Source organism: Chlorocebus sabaeus, chromosome 20, assembly GCF_047675955.1.
Source record: "Chlorocebus sabaeus isolate Y175 chromosome 20, mChlSab1.0.hap1, whole genome shotgun sequence".
Taxonomy (NCBI): Eukaryota; Metazoa; Chordata; class Mammalia; order Primates; family Cercopithecidae; genus Chlorocebus; species Chlorocebus sabaeus.
The window spans coordinates 36,904,497-36,923,555 of record NC_132923.1 but is presented as its reverse complement, the minus strand read 5'-3'; the positions used below and the strand labels follow the sequence as shown (position 1 = coordinate 36,923,555).

At 38.5% G+C, this 19,059-nt stretch overlaps 1 protein-coding gene across 1 annotated transcript in view; it reads left to right on the top strand.

The window, feature by feature from the left end:
• Positions 1-17,760, top strand: part of PALMD (palmdelphin) — a 47,828-nt gene extending 30,068 nt beyond the window's left edge. Inside the window, exons 4-8 of the mRNA XM_007977847.3 lie at positions 10,084-10,198; positions 10,338-10,371; positions 10,485-10,598; positions 12,183-13,277; positions 17,410-17,760. Of these exons, the coding sequence (XP_007976038.3) occupies positions 10,084-10,198; positions 10,338-10,371; positions 10,485-10,598; positions 12,183-13,277; positions 17,410-17,453 (1,402 nt within the window). The 3' untranslated portion in view covers positions 17,454-17,760. The remainder of the gene's footprint in view (positions 1-10,083; positions 10,199-10,337; positions 10,372-10,484; positions 10,599-12,182; positions 13,278-17,409) is intronic.
• The last annotated feature ends 1,299 nt before the right edge of the window (positions 17,761-19,059 follow it).

Sequence of the window (19,059 nt, the reverse complement as noted above, 5' to 3'; positions counted from 1 at the left end):
GGGGTACAAGTGCAGTTTTGTTACATGGATACATTGAATAGTGGTAAAGTCTGGGCTTTTAGTGCAATCATCGGCCAATAACGTTCATTGTATCCATTAGGTAATTTCTCATCCATAATACCCCTCCCACCCTCTCACCCTTCTGAGTCTCCAGTGACTATTATTCCACTCTATATGTCCATATACACACATTACTTCGCACCCACTTATATGTTAGAACACGTGGTATTTGTCTGTTTCTGAGTTATTTCACTTAAGATAATGATTTTATTTCAGCTTAGTGAAGAAAATATGCCTGATATGTAATAGGTCCTTAATAAAGGTTTGCTATATGTTTGATGAAATTTATTAAACCTCAACTTTAAAAAGTTAAAAAAAAAAAAAAGCTCCACTTCTAATAGATTACACTACTCTCAACTTTATTAAGAAAATGTAGCTTGGCATTACCATTGGCCAAATTATCTGTAAAGATGAAATATCTTTAACCTCTGACCCATTAGTAGTAATGTATCTGCCTATTACGTATGACTAACACACTGCAGTCAAGATAACTTGACTAAAGTCAACTGTACGTACTCAATAATAGTCACTGAATTTCCAGAGAGATTATTTTAGATGAGCTATGGTTTTAAAAAATAAAAAGAACTTTCATTTTTCACTGCAAACCTTAACCATTCAATATTAGCCAGCTGTCAACACAAATCATGCCAGATTTGATACATTTTTAAGAAACATATAAATCCTTTAACCACTGGGAGCAAAGACTGATTAATTTTTCTGTTTTTGCTAGTTAACTACCTGAACTGCAAGATAATGAGTAATTCTGCAAATCAATTTAAAAAATTATGAAAAATCACATAAAATGTGTCACACTACAATTCATTCCCCATAAGGTTACACAATAGTCAGCATATGGGTTTTGTCACTTTAAAAGAGTCCTCAAGAGCAGTGGCTTAAATGAGATAGAAAGGTTCATTTCTCTCACATACATCAAATCCTAACTGGTAAACATACACACAGAGGAGAGCATCAGTGTTACATGAGGTTATCTAGAGGCCCTATTTCTTTCTGTCTTGTTGTTTTGCTACCTCCTAAGGGATGCCCTTGGCTATATGGTCAAAGCCAGCTCACTACTTCATCTGCATTCCACTTCAGGAAGGGAAGATAAATGGAGGACAAGCAGCTCTATTTTAACGGCATGACCTGACAGTTGCAGATGTCAATTCTGCTAATACCCTGTTGGCCAGAATTTACTCACATGGTACTATCTGAATGCCAAGGACACTGGGAAATGTAGTCCATAGCAACGTAGCCAGGAAGTCATATAAAACTCAGGGAGTTCTATCACTAAAAAGAACAAAAGGAGGATGGATCGGGGGTGGGGTGTGGAGAGAGGAAATAACAGGTTGTCAAAAAAGACTAGAATGTTCTTTCTGCCCACATTTACTACATAGACATCATCCTCGTACATATTACTACAACTCTTCCAATCATGCTAGATCACTGTTGAGATTTTCTGTTTAGATCAGCATTTGCAAGGACAAGTATGTCCCTGAAGCTATATTAGTACCATGCTTGCTAAAGTTGCAGATCAAACACCCAAATGGACCTGCTAGATTTTTGTCTTCCAATGGAGTTGTCACAGATGGTCCTCCTCTCCCAAGCAAACTAAGAAAGAGAAAAGGGTCTTTTTTTTTTTCTTTTGAGACAGTCTCACTCTGTCACCCAGACTGGAGTGCCATGGCATGAACTCACTGCAACCTCCACCTCCCATGTTCAAGTGATTCTCCTGACTCAGCCTCTTAAGTAGCTGGGATTATAGGTGCATGTCACTATGCCCAGCTAATTTTTTTATTTTTCGTAGAGACAAGGTTTCACCATGTTGGCCGGGTTGGTCTCAAACTCCTCATCTCAAGTAATCCACTCGCCTCAGCCTCCCAAAGTGCTGGGATTACAGGCATGAGCCACCATGCCCAGGCCAGTGACTCATCTTTATTAAGGAACTCCTCTGCATCAAGCCCTGTTGTAGGGGTTTATGAACAATTACCTCAACTATCTCCTTAAGACAACCTTTAGTGAATACTATTACTATTCCCTAAATGAGAGAACAAGCTTGGAGGGGTTAAAGGATTAAGCCAACTGTATTAGCTTTGAGATGGGTTCATTTTCTGTTTCCATGGGTAGAGCTGTAAACAGTCTTTTCTTCCCCTGAGAAAGTAGGCCTTCACACAAAAACTCACAAAAATATAGGTAAACCACCAACTGTTTCCTGTTCTCCCAAGATTTAGTGTGGAAGAAAGGGAAGATAATCTCTAGTCCAAGGGGAGAATCAAGCTAGAATTGCTCACCACTCTAGGCAGAATTCAATAGTTATCAGAGGCAAAGACATTCTGAGAACCTGTGAGTCCCAAAAGAAACTGGATCCAGCTGGGCATGGTGGCTCACACCTGTAATACCAGCTTTTGAGGAGGCCAAGGCAAGGTGGGAGGATCTCTTGAGCCCAGGAGTTAAAGACAAACCCGGGCAACACAGGCATACCTCGTCTCTTAAAAAAAAAAAAAAGAAAAGAAAAATTCCCTCTTTATCTAGCTTGGGGAATGTTGGAGGTGGGGGTTTGGTCCTAGCACTTCCGTCAGCTGGCCTCAGAGGCACATCAGTAGTGGCATAACACCTGCTGACTCAGGCTATCCCAGAGAAATAGCCATTGGACCCTCTCTTTAGGTGTAGTCCTGGCTTTTAATAAGACAGTTTGGGCTACTGAAATGCAAATAACTAATCAGTCCCTTCAAAGTATAGATAAGAGCCAGCCATAAACTTAATTTCATACCTAGCATTGGTGGTTACCTTGAAACTGCAGTAACATAATCAAATTGCATTAGCCAGCTTTATATTTAAGACCTACTGCTTCAATTACTTTGAACAACACAGTCTTGTGTGGAAGCAAAGAAAGTCGTGCTGTAAAGTGGCATTAACTTAGGAAACCCCAGATTCTTTGAAGGAGACTGTTCTGAGAACTCATACCAGAACCAAAGTCAAGCAGCCAAAAAAAAAAAAAAAGATAAAGCCCAGACTTTAATCCTTGTTAGACGGACTAACCCACTGAGCAGAAAAATCCCCAGTACAGCAAAATAACCCTAAGGAAGATTAGGACAGAAATATTCCCTTTATATGTAATGGGTCAACACTTTTACACACTGGTGTGCCCCAGCTATCGTTTCAATCTTCACTTCCTTTATTATCATAGAAAGTAAAAAAAAAATCCCTTTACACTGCAGAGCAAAATGAATGCTGTGTCTAAGTTCCTAAGAATCCATTTTTTTAGGTTTTCTTTCTACAGTGGTAATTGGAGAGGAGTTAAGAGTTCAGACTCTGTAAGTAAAGATCTGATTTCAAATTCCATCCTGCTTCATGCTGCCTGTGAGCCTCTGGGTCGGTTACCTTTCTAGGTGCCCAGTTTGCTCATTTGTCAATTGGAACTAACAGCAGTGCTCGTGGGGGTTGCTGTAAGGACGAAATAGGCCAGTGCCTGGTGCAATGTAAATATGCAATATGTGTTAAATTTTATAAATGCTAACACATGAAGTGCTGAAAGGTAGGATGATGACTTTTGAATTTTGGTTTGTGTGGTTTTTCCCCTCATGAGTTCCAGTCTGTTTGGCCCCTAATGGCAAACTCTATCAGGTTGTGAGTCCTTGTTAACTCCACCAAAAGCTGAGAGAGATAAATGGACCCTTAGCAGCAGAAAAATTGCCTTCTGAAATAACCTCTTCCTGATGCATCCAGCATTTATGTGCTGTCCTTTTTTCCAAGACAAAAAAATTGCATGTTGGAATTGGATTGGAGACATTATCTTGTGATGATTAAGGGAGGTTATTACTGCAACAGTTCATGAAATGAAAGCTACCTGCTTTTACCTAGGGAGCTCTTGAAAATAACCCTCTTTTTCCCCAGCAAATAGGCAAGGAGAAGAAAGATTCCAATAATGGATAGCATTACAAATCCTTTTTCATGTACTCTGCTTATCTAAATTGGCACATGATGCCTGCCCACCAACTCTCAGAAATGGTGAGAGGCACTGACTCATCCATCAAGCCCCACCTAACAGCCTGGGAGGCACCAAGGAGGATATTTCTTTCTCTGCTGCCTGTTCCTCACCAAACTGAATCAGCATTTCAAGGAGCTCAATTCCCATTCTGAAAGGTAATACCTTCTAAAGATGGGGATGGCAGCACTTATGGAAATTCTAACCCATCAACTGAAAGATAGGCATGTGAAGGTTAAAGAGTTACCCCACGGTAACCTCCCCAAATGCTCTCCATTTGAAACAATTTTAATTTTACATATATATGTATATACACTCACAGATAAACACACATACATACACATATGTATATATCTATGTACATGCATACATGTATGTGTATATGTATGTGTGTATATATATGCATATATATATATATAGCCTTCTGAAATAACCTCCTCCTGATGCATCCAGCATTTATGTGCTGTCCCTTTTTCCAAGACAAAAAATTGCATGTTGGAATTGGATTGGAGACATTATCTCGTGATGATTAAGGGAGGTTATTACTGCAACAGTTCATGAAATGAAAGCTACCTGCTTTTACCTAGGGAGCTCTTGAAAATAACCCTCTTTTTACCCAGCAAATAGGCAATATATATATATAAATATATAATGTATATATAAATATATATGTATATATAAATATATATGTGTGTGTGCGTGTATATATATATATATAAAAAGATAAAGCCCAGACTTTAATCCTTATTAGACGGACTAACCCACTGAGTAGAAAAATCCCCAGTACAGCAAAATAACCCTAAAGAATATATATTTTTTCTACAGTGGCTAATTGGAGAGGAGTTAAGAGTTCAGACTCTGTAAGTAAAGATCTGCTTTCAAATTCCATCCTATATATTTTCCCAATACTTCATTTATACTTGCCAAATTTTTTCTCTCCCCCAACACTGCCTTTGGAAAGGGATTAGGTAAGAGTCCCTAATTTAAGTCTTGCATTATTTAAGCTTTAAATCAGGGCTGAATATTCTCTTAACTTGAGTGGCCATTGAAAATGGGAAAAAAAAAAATAGATACACAAACATTTATGTATATTGGAATGGGAGGGAATAATAGGGAAAAAATTAAAATATAAAAGAAATGGATATAAACAAATTCCTTATAAAGTACCTATCAAGAACTTACACTATATCAGGCTTTCTTTTAGGTATCCAGGATTCCTCAACCCCAGCACTATTGACACTTTGGACTAAATAATTCTTTGTTGTGAGACAACTGTTCTGTGCATGACAGGACATTTAGCACCATCCCTGGCCTCTACCCACTAGATGTCAGCAGCACCCCTCGCCCCCACCAAGTTATGAGAAACAAAAATGTCTCTAGACTTTGCCAGATATCCCCAGGGAGCAAAATCGCCTCTGGTTACGTACCACTGTGCTAGATAACACAAAAATTGCCCTGCCTACTAGTTGCAATTTTTGATTTACGCCCCTTAAGGACAGTAAGTCCTCAAAAACTCAGTGCATTATCTGGTGTAGAAGTTGTCAAACGTCCTCTTCTCCATTGCTAGGCTACTGCTGACTTCTGACCAAGTGGAGGGGGTTGGGGAGGTTCTGGGAGCGTCCAGTTCCTTACTCTCAGTTATGCTTTCTAAGCCTCTCATCATTTCCATTAGCATTCTGATCTTTTAGAAAGCTTTTCTAGAGCAGCGAATCACTAACATTCTTCTGATATTTATATTGTCCATAAATATTAGAAGTAACAAATCAACACACAAAAATAAGAAGTCAAGTTTTGCATTGAAGTGGAAATTTTAGGAAATGTTCTACATCAGTAGGCATCTCCTGTTAGAGGTTTGTGATTCTAAGTAATTAGTACCAAGATGTTTCCTAGTTATCCTTTTTAACTCAGAGTTGGCTGTGATTAAGTGATAAAGAATGGAAGGGAGGTGTTTGTTTATGTTTAGTTTTCACAAACATGTCATGATGTACCCAGTGACTTGAAAAACCTTCAAAAATATTCATTAACAGATATGCTGATGAAGTTTGCAGGTTTTCAACCTCATATTCTTACCATATTAGTCTAAAGAGATTCTTGGGACGAATCATATGGCATTATATTACCCACGGTTTTTTCTTCAGAGAGAAACAACAACAAACACCAGTGCATTTCAAAATTCCCTAAGGTGTCATTGGCCGAGCAGACCAAGAGCTTTGTCTCTATGCCCCAGGAAAAGAAAGGGGCAGAGACAGGAAGAAACTAGCTGAAGTCGCTGGGCTCATGCCTGTAATCCCAGCACTTTGGAGGCCGAGGAAGGAGGATCACTTGAGTTCAGGAGTTTGAGACCAGCCTGGCCAACATGGTGAAAGCCCATCTCTACTAAAAATACAAAAATTAGCCGGGCGTGGTGGCACACTATTGTAGTCCCAGCTACTCAGGAGGCTAAGTCAGGAGACTCGCTTGAACCCAGGAGGCAGAGGTTTCAGTAAACCAAGATTGCACCATGGCACTCCAGCCTAGGTGACAGAGCAAGACTCCACCTCCAAAAAGAAAGAAAGAAAAGAAAACCCTATGAAGTTGTTAACATTGACCACATCTCTAAATGGTGAATTGCCCCAGATTCAGGCCTTGGAATTCTTATCTCCCTCACTTTCTAGGAAAACTTATCCACTCCTGTGGTAATAAATACCAACTCCCAAATGCATATCTTCAAACCCAGACTTCTCTGAGCTCCAGTCTTGTATATCCAACTGTCTTCTCCATATCACACTTGATTGTCTCAAATTTAACACATCCCCCACAAATCCCCTTTCTTCTCTCTCCCAGATTTCTGTTCAGCCAATTGCATTTGCATGTTTCCAATTATTCAGGTAACAAACAGTGGAATCAACTTGACATCTCCCTTTCTCTTATCCCCTGCATGTAATCACCAACAAATTCTGGCAGCTCTTTCTCTCAAATATTTCCAGAATCCAACCACTTCTCACCCTTCTACTGGCAACCAACCTGGATTACGCCATCTTCATCTAGATTTTTAGGACAACTGACCTCCATGTTTGCCCCATCCAGTCTATTCTCCACACAGTGTAACTGTTTACATTTCAAATCATAGCATGTTTCCTCTCTGTTCAAAATTCCAATGGCCTCCCTAAAGCCTTTCCATGCACAAGGCCCTGTCTATCTGCCCATCTGCCTCCTCTCTGACTTCATTTCACCTTTCTACTCTCTCAGCTCTTGCTTCAAGCTCTGTAGTTACTCTTCCATCTCTCTGGAGCACACTCCCTTTGAAACCCTCACATCTCTTCATGTCTCTGCTCAAATGACACTTTATCAGAGAGAACTTCCCTCACCACACTGTGTGAAATAGTGCCCCCTCCCCAGGCTTTCTCTGTATTATTTATCCTGCTGTTTACAGACTCTATCCTGCTTTTCTCATCAAAAATATTTTTTCTTCATAAATAAATGTATGTGTTTGTGTATATATACATAGATACATATATACATCTGAAATATATACATATTTGTATTACACATTTATTAATGTAGGGGTTGACAAACTATGGCCTAGGACCAAATCTAGCCCTGGCCTGATTTTGTACAGACACAAGCTAAAAATGGTTTTTACATTATTAAAAGGCTGTAAAAGAAAAAGGGGGGAAAAGATGAATAAGCAAGAGAAAGCATATGTGGACTGCAAAACCTAAAATATTTAGCATCTGGCCCCTTAGAGAAAAAGGTTGCCAGCTCCCGTATTGTCTCCCACTAGAATATAAACTCCTTGAGCTCAGGGACTTTGTTTTGGTCACCGTAAGATCCCCAGCACATAGAAGAGTATCTGGTTCAAAGTAGATGTTAAGTAAATATTTTTAAAAGAATGAATGAATAAAGACAATGAGTTTTTGTGGTTTTTTTGTTTGTTTGTTTGTTTGCTTGTTTTTTGAGACTGGGTCTCACTCTGTTGCCCAGGCTGGAGTGCAGTGGTGTGATCATGGCTCACTACAAGCTCGACCACTTGGGCTCAAACAATCCTCTCACCTCAGCCTCCCATGTAGCTGGGACCGCAGGTGCATGACCAGCTGATTTTTTTAAATATTTGTAGAGACTGAGGTCTCACTATGTTGCCCAGGCTCATCACTAACTCCTGGGCTCAAGCAATCTTCCTGCCTCAGCTTCCCAAAGTGCTGGATTATAGGCGTGAACCACTTCTCTCGGCCCAACACTGAGTCTTAGTGAGGTAAGGCCACTTGTCTGCCGTCACATAGGAAGCTGGCAGATGAACCAGGATTCAAACCCAGGTCCACCTGATTCCACAGCTAGGTCCTGATGTCCAAGCGCTGCTTGCAGCAATGATTTGAACCTTCTTGTTTTCTATCTTTGTAGACTGTCTTTAACAGGCAAATTAGGTAACTACCCAGTGGGACAGGGGATGAAAGAAGAAAGACATACAGTATGTTGCAGAAACTTTTAAAAATTATATCATAACAAATTTACAACTGATATCAACCATAGTCAGTGTGCTTTCATATACGTCATCTCTTAGTGTCACCAAATATCTGTATAGGGTAATGAGCGTAATCTGTAATTATGCTCATTACACACATTACAAAACTGAATTTCAGAGAGGTTAAGGGAACTGGCTTTCACAAGAAGTGAGTAGCAGAGACAGAATCGAATCCAGATTTATCAGTTTTAGTGCAGAGCTTTCCTGTTTACCAAACTGGACCAACATATATCCCCACAGCTCTGCTGAAGGGTAAAAGTGCTGCCATGGATGTGGAGGAATTTTAATAAAATGGCAGTCACAGTTCAGACACTTCTAAGAAACCAGGGGCTACTCCATTTCACTTAGAGGTCTGTGGTGTGCAAGAAAACCTGCTCAGTTATAAACGCCAATCTACCAATGGCCAGAGGCAGCAGCAAAGTAAGAACTTTGAGACTGAAGCAATGAGCAAGAGAGCTGTCAAGCTGACCACATCTTGGCCTTTTATTGGTGTGTCAATAGCACAGCATTTTTGAGCTGCCAGGCCCATGACCATCTTCGAAAAGGAAGCCAAGAAAACTGACAGTTCTCTTAGCTGACACGAATATCCACAGCTGTCACCTCCTGGACCAGCTGCTGAATCTAATCAGCCATCCTCTGAGGCAGCTGACTTTAGAGCCTTAGTGTATTTGGCTGAGAAACTATGTGTGTTACGTGGCTGCCAAGGGCCAGCCTTCTGCGTGATTGCCAGTGTATGTTTTTATAGAGTAGAGGTCACGATGCTGCCCCCTGGAGTTTATTTGAATCTGACACGCAGCTCTATGCTGGCCAAGATACCAGCTCAGAATGCTTGCAACAGTCCAGTTTCAAATGTCTGTCTCTTTGTCGCTGTAAGTTCCTTGTGATGTGTGCCCTTCCCCCCGCCGCCCCCCAAGAAAAAGTAATCTCTATAAACAGCTGCGGTTGAAGCTACTATACTAGATTTGGTCCATTTTTGCATCTCTTCACCCTACTCGCTATAATATGGCCCAACTCTTAGGAAATTGAAATTAAATCAAAGTGTCATTTTCAATGTTAGAATATGCAAGAATTTTAAGTATTAAATGGCTATGATTATTAAATCAGTTTAATAATTACAACGTTTTCTTCAAATAATGTATATGATGACTTGGATATGAAAAACTGGTGAACTACATAATAACTACAAATGTACCATTCCTTTTGGTACAACTTTAAACTTATGTCTCTGTATTTTAAAAATCACTTTTATTTGGAAGTAACATTAGTAATTGCAATGAAGAAAATGGAGCAAAAGTCAAATGCTTTACCTAATATGTTTCTTTGTCAAAAAAAGAAAACTTGAAAATTGTTCAAAATCAGGCATTAGGTACCTTCTATAAAGTATCATGCTTGGTGTGATGCTAAGTGTGACATTATGTTCTCAGAAGGTGTCTGGCTACTTACACACATATTCCAAGGAAAGTTTATATATGGGGAAGATATATTTGAGAACTCTGCATTTGTACTGTGTTAAGCAATAGAAAGTATACCTTTTTGTTGTCAGGCTTGAGAAAGAGATCCAAGATCTTGAAAAAGTTGAACTGCAAATCTCAACAAAGGAAGAGGCCATTTTAAAGAAACTAAAGTCAATTGAGCGGACAACAGAAGACATTATAAGAGTGAGCATTAACCAATTTTAAAACTGTAATTCTCTCTCAAAATGAATTCACAAATACTATACAATTTTTCAAAGCATATCCACATTTAGATTCTATGTTTTAAACTGTATTAATCATGGAGAATTATTTTTTCTTACAGTCTGTGAAAGTGGAAAGGGAAGAAAGAGCAGAAGGTATGTTTTTGAATAACTTCTTTTATGTTAAACTAAGGTTTTTTGGTAATTCGAAATTGTTCCTGTTGTTGTAAATATATTCTAAATGTATTTTGAATTCATTAATTTTACAGAGTCAATTGAGGACATCTATGCTAATATCCCTGACCTTCCAAAGTCCTACATACCTTCTAGGTTAAGGAAGGAAATAAATGAAGAAAAAGAAGATGATGAACAAAATAGGAAAGGTATATGAAAAACCTTATTGAAGGGCATGTTCTTAATTTCAGATTTTATAGTGTCAAATATTCACAACTTGCTATGACAGATTATTCTTCCAGGTTAAGCAATGGTTCATTTTACAAAGTTCTGTGAGATAGGTTAGTCACTGCATAGGTGAGGATAATGGGGATATATTAATAGCATTTATTCCGTGCATTTTATTCCCTAACAAACCAGACAGGGATAAGGAAGATAGAGACCCGAAGGAGACAAGAAGCTCTTAAAAGCAGAGCTTCCCTGGTCAAAAAGTATTTCTCCTGATATATTCCATCCAATAGACATGCTTTGGGGGTTACGAAGATCTTTTTTGAAAATGAAAATATTCCTGTGGGAAGTTTAGGCATTATTTTCTTCCATGGGAGATTGACTTACATAAAATCGATGCTTCAAAGCTTCTGGAAAAATGAAGGTTTGCATTAGAGCAGAGAGGAAACCTTTGAATTTTAGAGTGGAAGGAAAAACTACTCTTTATTTGCAGATAGCAGTCATTTATTCATTCAACAAATATTTAGAGAATAGCTACTATATGCCAGGTTCAGTTAGGCACGTAGTAGGTATTCACTAAATATATCATGGTAGGGAGTGCAATACAGAGAGTATAGCAGAGAAGCTGGACAGGGAGAGTGCAGATGAGAGGTGTTGCAGTTTTTCTTGGATAGTCAAGGACGGCCAAGAACCACGAGGCTATAGAGGAGGTAAGAAATACAAAAAGGGTTCAGAAAGAAAGGTGGGAGGACACCACAAAAGCAAGCTGTAATTTTGCACAGAATTCTGTTCGCTTTACCTTTCCTATTGAAATTCCAGCCATAGGGATCTTACCTGGGTCCTGAAGCAAATCTCATCTTCCCCAGTTCTCTCCAGTCCATTTGTCTCAGTGTAGACAATATTGCTCTATTTTTCAGTCCTTCCTCTACTTGAAAATGGGAGTGAAAATGAAAAGAAACGTAAGGCAGAAAGAGAAGTGTGTGATTCTAGCCTTCTCCCTCCCGTTTCCATCCCAGTTCTACATTTAAACAGCCTCTTCATTGTGAAGACTGTAGAACACACCTCTGTAATTTCACCAGACTGCTGGCCTGTACAACAAGGATGTAACTTTATAAAATATACTGTACTGGGCACTTTGCCCACTGTGATGCACAGTGCAACATATTCTTCTTGACTAAAGAAGAGATTGATTCTGCCCATTGAGAAATGCAAAAGAAGGTACATCCATCTTGCTGAATGTGTTAATAGGAAAGAGGATATCTTTCAGTTCCCCAGTGAAATTCTTTCCTATTTGGAACCATCAGCTTATCTCCTCTAATCAACTTATCTTCTTCAACCCTTTCTGTTTTTCAGTAATAATTCCATACACCATTACATAAAAACCCACGTTATTCCAGTTGGTCATTATATCATTAATGAGTAAAATCAGAAATTTAACAAACAGACAACATCTCACATAAAAGAACATGAAGGGTGTACTTCATATAAAAATAAATATTGTAAAAGCAGGTTAGTTTATAAAAGAAAAGTTAACTAAATCAAAGATCAAATTCGTTTCTTAACAGCTTTATATGCCATGGAAATTAAAGTTGAAAAAGACTTGAAGACTGGAGAAAGTACAGTTCTGTCTTCAATACCTCTGCCATCAGAAGACTTTAAAGGTACAGGAATAAAAGTTTATGACGATGGGCAAAAGTCAGTATATGCGGTAAGTTCTAATCACAGTGCAGCATACAATGGCACTGATGGCCTGGCACCAGTTGAAGTCGAGGAACTTCTAAGACAAGCTTCAGAGAGAAACTCTAAATCCCCAACAGAGTATCATGAGCCTGTATATGCCAATCCCTTTTACAGGCCTACAACCCCACAGAGAGAAACACTGACCCCTGGACCAAACTTTCAAGAAAGGATAAAGATTAAAACTAATGGACTGGATATCGATGTAAATGAATCCATACACAATATGGACAATGGTCTTTCAGAGGAAAGGGAAAACAACTTCAATCACATCTGTCCCATTCGGCCAGTGCCTCATCCCCGATCAGTGATTCAACAAGCAGAAGAGACGCTTCACACCCCACAAAAGAGGCTGATGACTCCTTGGGAAGAATCGAATGTCACGCGGGACAAAGATGCACCCTCCCCAAAGCCAAGGCTGAACCCCAGAGAGACAATATTTGGGAAATCTGAACACCAGAATTCACCCACTTGTCAGGAGGACGAGGAAGATGTGAGATATAATATCGTTCATTCCCTGCCTCCGGACATAAATGATACAGAACCGGTGACAATGATTTTCATGGGATATCAGCAGGCAGAAGACAGTGAAGAAGACAAGAAGCTTCTGACAGGGTATGATGGGATCATCCATGCTGAGCTGGTTGTGATTGATGATGAGGAGGAGGAGGATGAAGGAGAAGCTGAGAAACCATCCTACCACCCCATAGCTCCCCATAGTCAGGTGTACCAGCCAGCCAAACCAACACCACTTCCTAGAAAAAGATCAGAAGCTAGTCCTCATGAAAACACAAATCATAAATCTCCCCACAAAAATTCCATATCTCTGAAGGAGCAAGAAGAAAGCTTAGGCAGCCCTGTCCACCATTCCACATTTGATGTTCAGACAACTGGAGATGGGACCGAGGATCCATCCTTAACAGGTAATAAAAATGACAAGGCATGCCACTGCTGTTCAGTCATGTGACCAGCTTCTCTTGTGCTAACACAGTCTTGCTTTCGGCTTCTCTGACCACCTCATAAACTAATACACACTGAGATTTTTTTATTAATGCTAATAGGGATTATTATCACTATAGTAAAGTGATTAAATCACTTCAAAAGATAAAGAAAGTAAAAATAAATCATTGCCTTATTTGATATTGTATTGATGAACTTTAATAACTTGAATTTCATCTTCTATCATGGTATGGTGCTGCTTGCCAGTGTATTTGGGTCACTAATATGTTGGATCATCAATAACATATCTTTTCCCACTAGAATCTTTTCACTACTTTATTTGTGCCTCACTGTGATTTAAACTTTTTATATAAGTTAACAAATTGCCTTAATTTTGCAAGAAAGTACAGGAAACAAATGTTATTTTCAGAGTATTTTATTACCTTGCTGTATCTTGTTTCTCCATATGTCTATAGTTTCATTAATTTTATTTTCCTAATTTTTCTACATTTTAAAATAGAATGGTAGTTTATTTTATGTTTTCTATAACCTTTAACTTTGCATAGTCTTCCCCAACTTGGCATATTTATCTTTTCCATTTTCTATATATTAGCATTTCTCATTCTTCATAAAATTTTTATAGCTTTATAGCAAACCAGCTATTTTAGCATTGAGTGGAAAATAACTTTAACGCTTTTTTCCTACAAAAGTGATAGCTTCTCAATTTTAGATTCCTTGTTATCACTTAAATATTATATTCTAGTTATCATTTATAAAGAATAAATAAGAACCTGACAAAATCAGTTATAATAGCTGTACTTACCTTGGCTAAAGATGTAAATCAAATTACCCTGACATAACCTTTCTGTATATTTGCTAGGGATAGTAATTTTAAATGTCTCTAATGGAAGGATTCTCATTAAAAAGCAATAAATATTAAGTACGGCTAATTTCACAAGTCGAACTTGATAATTCTATGGAAGTGCAGTAGTACCTGCACAATTCAATAATATTTCTTCCTCTACAACTCATCAGCCCAATATTAGGTAGCTAATAATAGAGTAAAATGAACCTTCTCCCATTCTTTTAAGTAGTTACAGTAGGTATCTCAATGATAAATCTCATTACCTGAAGAATTTCTAAGCTTTTGGAAAGTATACACGCATATAACTTCCTCAATCAGAGTTGACTGATATGTCCCACAATGGAAAGCTGAAGACACTAAGTTTCTTTCCATCTTAAGAAAGAGCTTTGTTCACTGATCAAACTTTGCCATCTTAAACTCATTTTAAAAACAAAAAACACGGAAGACTTCAAAAAGAGGAACACGCTGTTTATGGTCAATAGCAGTGACATTATCCACTATAAAACCTCCCTTTTCTGAACTTGGATATTAGCCAGCTCCTCCTGAACACCCTTATTTCTTCTCCTCTAACCTTGTCAACACATTTACCCCATGGAAAATGACAGGAAGTGACTAACATTTCCAGACAACACTAATCATGCCCCTGAACTAAAATAAGGAAAACAGGAAAACCTATTCCAGACAAAGTAACAATACAGAGTTCTGTATTATCAATCAAAGTATCTTATAAACGGAATGCTCCAAATTCCTCGCCTTCCACCATGATATTGTTTTACGTTGCTGTTTTCCAATTCGGTGTACAGACTACAGAGCTGATGTGTATTTTTTAGGTAGGTTTTAAAAATAAGTCAGTCACAGTGTCATATGCCCTCAGGTGCCATCCATATACAAAGAAAAATAACCACCTATGTACTCCAATTTCACAAACACCAAGTGGGTTGAGCTTCTCCCCATTACTCCCCAAAAAATGCTCATGATACTTGAAAACTCACCATTTAGGTCAATTCCTTTGTTTATGGTATACATCCCCTATTTAATATAAATAGCTCCAGTAGGCATAATAGTTAAGAATTGTTCGTCTCTTTTCCCTTGGTATAAATATGGTTATCAATGCCTTATCTCAGAGTAATTTTAGTTTGGAAAACTGCATGAAGAAGAAAGAAATGGGAAAAGGTGGAAGCTGGAGATTCTAAAGACAAGATTTTGTTAGTCAAAATTTTGAACAGAGTAAGACATGACAGAAAAATTCAGGCAACATTATGTCCATCTGCTTAATGTAAATATAACATGTTTGTAGGATAAAGCTCAATGCCAGACACTTCCACCATCGCATGGCCCCAGCCAGCTCTGTGTGGGAGCTCACTGCTACCCCTACCAGTCAGCGGGTAGTAGTTGGCTTTCATTGGTAGTCCTCACCAACCTATTCTTGTACTTCCAGCTCTATTCTGTCCTCTTAGAGATGTCAGTGGCATTCCAGGATGAAGTGGTGGGGACCTCAGCTCTGGGAGTTCACATGCTACTGCTGCTGATTGCCAACCTGCAACAGCCATTAGAGTCCAAGGGACACTGAGAGTAAGGAGACTTCTACCAAGTTCAGCCAGCTGAACCCATGCATCTAAAATGCTATGGGAAGAAGAGGCAGGGATCAGAGAGGAGCAGAAAATAGAAGTGAAAAAGAGAGCTGATGGCCCAGAGTTTTTAGCTGCTAAACCAAGTCTTCTATTGCCAACATGCTCTGGCCCCATGCATTTACTGGAACTCACACTATCTACTTGACATAGGCTTGAAGAAAGGAGAGAAAGGAAAGCAGACTCTAGCAAACTTCTCTGAATGTCCACAGCACACAGGATGTGCCCAATTTATGGAATCTTACGGTGAGGAGTGACTGTAAGAAAAAGCAATTTGCCTGTGACTTAACAGAGACTCTTAAAAAGCCCCTCACTCCTACTCTCTTTTGTTGGTAGGGGCAAGGCAGAGGTCCATAAAATCCAACAGCAGAAACTTCATAAAGCCTTGCTTTCTGCCTTCTGTTCACCTTCTGCTATGTTAACTACAGCCTCTCCCAGCAATCAAGACCTGCTTGCTACAGAGCACATTCTCTCAGCTCATCCTAAATTCTAGGGAATACTCTTGGCCCTGCCACTAGAAATGATCGTCCCTCTTAAAGTTTCAAGGGAAATAATGCTCTTTAGCTTCATTGAAATGAAAATATTTCATATAAGTGGAGTGACAATTAAAATAATCATGGTCTTGTTAAGAATTAGATCCCATCCCTTCTCATATTTGTGCAAGAAGTTTTCTTAGGCATGGGGTCATTTCCATGGTCAAAAGGTAACCAATATATGGCATAGAAATAAGAAAACATGTCTTCCATTTTATTTTTCATTAGACAAAATTGTGCAATCAGTTACATAGCTTGTTCTTGGGTCATATTACACATGAATGTAATGTTAGATCATTAACATAATCTTTAGATCAGTGCCTTGAAAGCATCTCTCAACTTTTGGAACATGACTAAGGCAGCTATACACTGAAATCCTAAATAATAAGAATAGAATATCAGAAACTCATGCAGAATACCAGAAAAGTGTTATACATTCTATATCTACATTTTTTTAAATGCTTTCTACATTCAATATATTATTGGCAGAAGAATATATCCAAAAAGATATATCTGCCATTTTAAAGCATGCTTATGTCTTGACAAAGACATTTTATAATCACTCCAACTTTTAATAACTGGTTCACATTGTTTCATTCATAAAGAAATTTGTTCTTGTTATTATATATCCAAAGGCCGGAGCTCCTTTGGGAAAGGAAGTTGAATGAGCTGAAAGCAAACACAATCATGAAATAGAGTTTAAGTGTAAACACCATTTTATTTTGGCAGTACATAGCTCAGAAATGTACATAAAATACAGTCATCAACCTATAGGAATCCGTTTGTATGGCTAATAGGGAAACTGTGCACTAATCCTGTATTTGTTCCACTTGTACTGGGTTTGCTCTACTAATTATTCTAATCTTTATAGAAATAGGTTCCTTCTAGTTCTGAACCTGCTTCTGCCCTAAGTTAACCATAGCTTATTATTTCTACTATCTTTTTGTGCTACTAAATCAATGCTCACATTGTTGGATAAAACCATCTGAGGTATGTTCTAAACTTTCCTGCATTCTATGAATGGCCATTTAGAGTAAAACTTGAGGATTTTTTTGTAAATCTCTTTTTTTTTTTTTTCTTTAATTTGCAGCTTTAAGGATGAGAATGGCAAAGCTGGGAAAAAAGGTGATCTAAGAGTTGTACCACCTATATAAACATCATTTGGAGAAGAAACTAAGAAGCATTTGCAAATTTCTCTTCTGGATATTTTATTTTTTCTGAAGTCCAAAATATTATCATTACAGTGTACCATATTAAGCCATGTGAATAAGTAGTAGACATTATTTGTGAAAAAATCCCAAAAAGCTGGGGAAAACAAACGTGTAACCTTTCCAGTTACTTGACATGATTCACTGGGGGAAACCAGCATTTTTTATTCTATTGATACCAAAGCATTTCTAATAAGAGCTTGTTAAATTTAAGAATAAAGTTATTTAAAATATTCTGAGTATAGTATATTAACTGGCATTGTGATTTTGATGATACAAAGATTGAAAGACAATAGGAAAGCATTGCACTTCATCACAGAAATATTCGACTCTGACAAATAAACACGTCATCGTGAATTAATAATGTCTTCATAAAAGTACATCCTCCTGCTAAGTATCACTTCAGCTGGTTTGGTAGAGACTTCAAACCCTTCCGCATATCCAAAAGGTGCATCCCGTAATGATCCTCAGATGTGGGGCCTGGGTTTGGATTGTCTGGCCAGTGCACAGATGATAACTAGCACATTTATTCTTCTTAAATTATCATCCTTTCCTTCACTCAGTTCAATGTGAACCCTGTAGTACAGTGACCAATTATGACCTCAGGGTGTTGGATAGAGGATGTCCCATACCTTCAAAGAGCACAAATCTGGTCTAATATTTCACTGATTCTTGTGAACAAGTTAGACAGGGGTGGCCAATCTTTTGGCTTCCCTGAGCCACACTGGAAGAAGAATTGTCTGGGCCACACATAAAATACACTAACACTAACAATAGCTGATGATCTAAAAAAAAAAAAAAAATGCACAATAACTCTTACACTGTTTTAATAAAGTTTATGAATTTGTGTTGGGATGCATTCAAAGCCATCCTGGGCCATGTGCGGCCCACAGACAGCAGGTTGGACAAGCTTGAGTCAGAATCTTAATATTAAAATTAGTAAGAATGTTTACGGCATATTACTCCTAAGTATTCTTGCCAAGATATTCAATCCTAATTTGAAGTGGAGTACTCCCATGACAATAAATTCTTTCCTACCCTGCCTTATTATATGTCCCTCCTTCCAACCCCCTCAAGATCCACTCCTACACACCTTCCCCTGAATCATACCAGTATATATTACCCAGTTCTTCTTCCCATGAAAGTCTCTTTTCTCCCAGGACAGAAACTGAATTTCCCCGCCGGGACTATGTATGATCAGATTTCATCTTAATCATTGGTCTGAAGGTAATGAGACGTCAGAGAAGCAGATGATGCTGAGGAGGACAAGCATTAACCTGCAGAGCCTCCCCTCCAGCTGAGTGGTTTTGCAAGGGGCAGCTCTTCTCTAGTGGGAGAGAGCTACTTCTGGTGGCCTGAAATGTTCTGGGAAACCTGGAGGTTCAAATTTTTCAAGTAAAGTACTTTCAGCAAATACCCCTATTCCAGATCCAGGGACTCCTTCCCTTTCACAGCTCTGAGTTTAGCATATGTGACCTCTCAAACCTGCACGTTCCTTTGTTGCCTTGCCACCCTTGGGATTGAAGGAATAA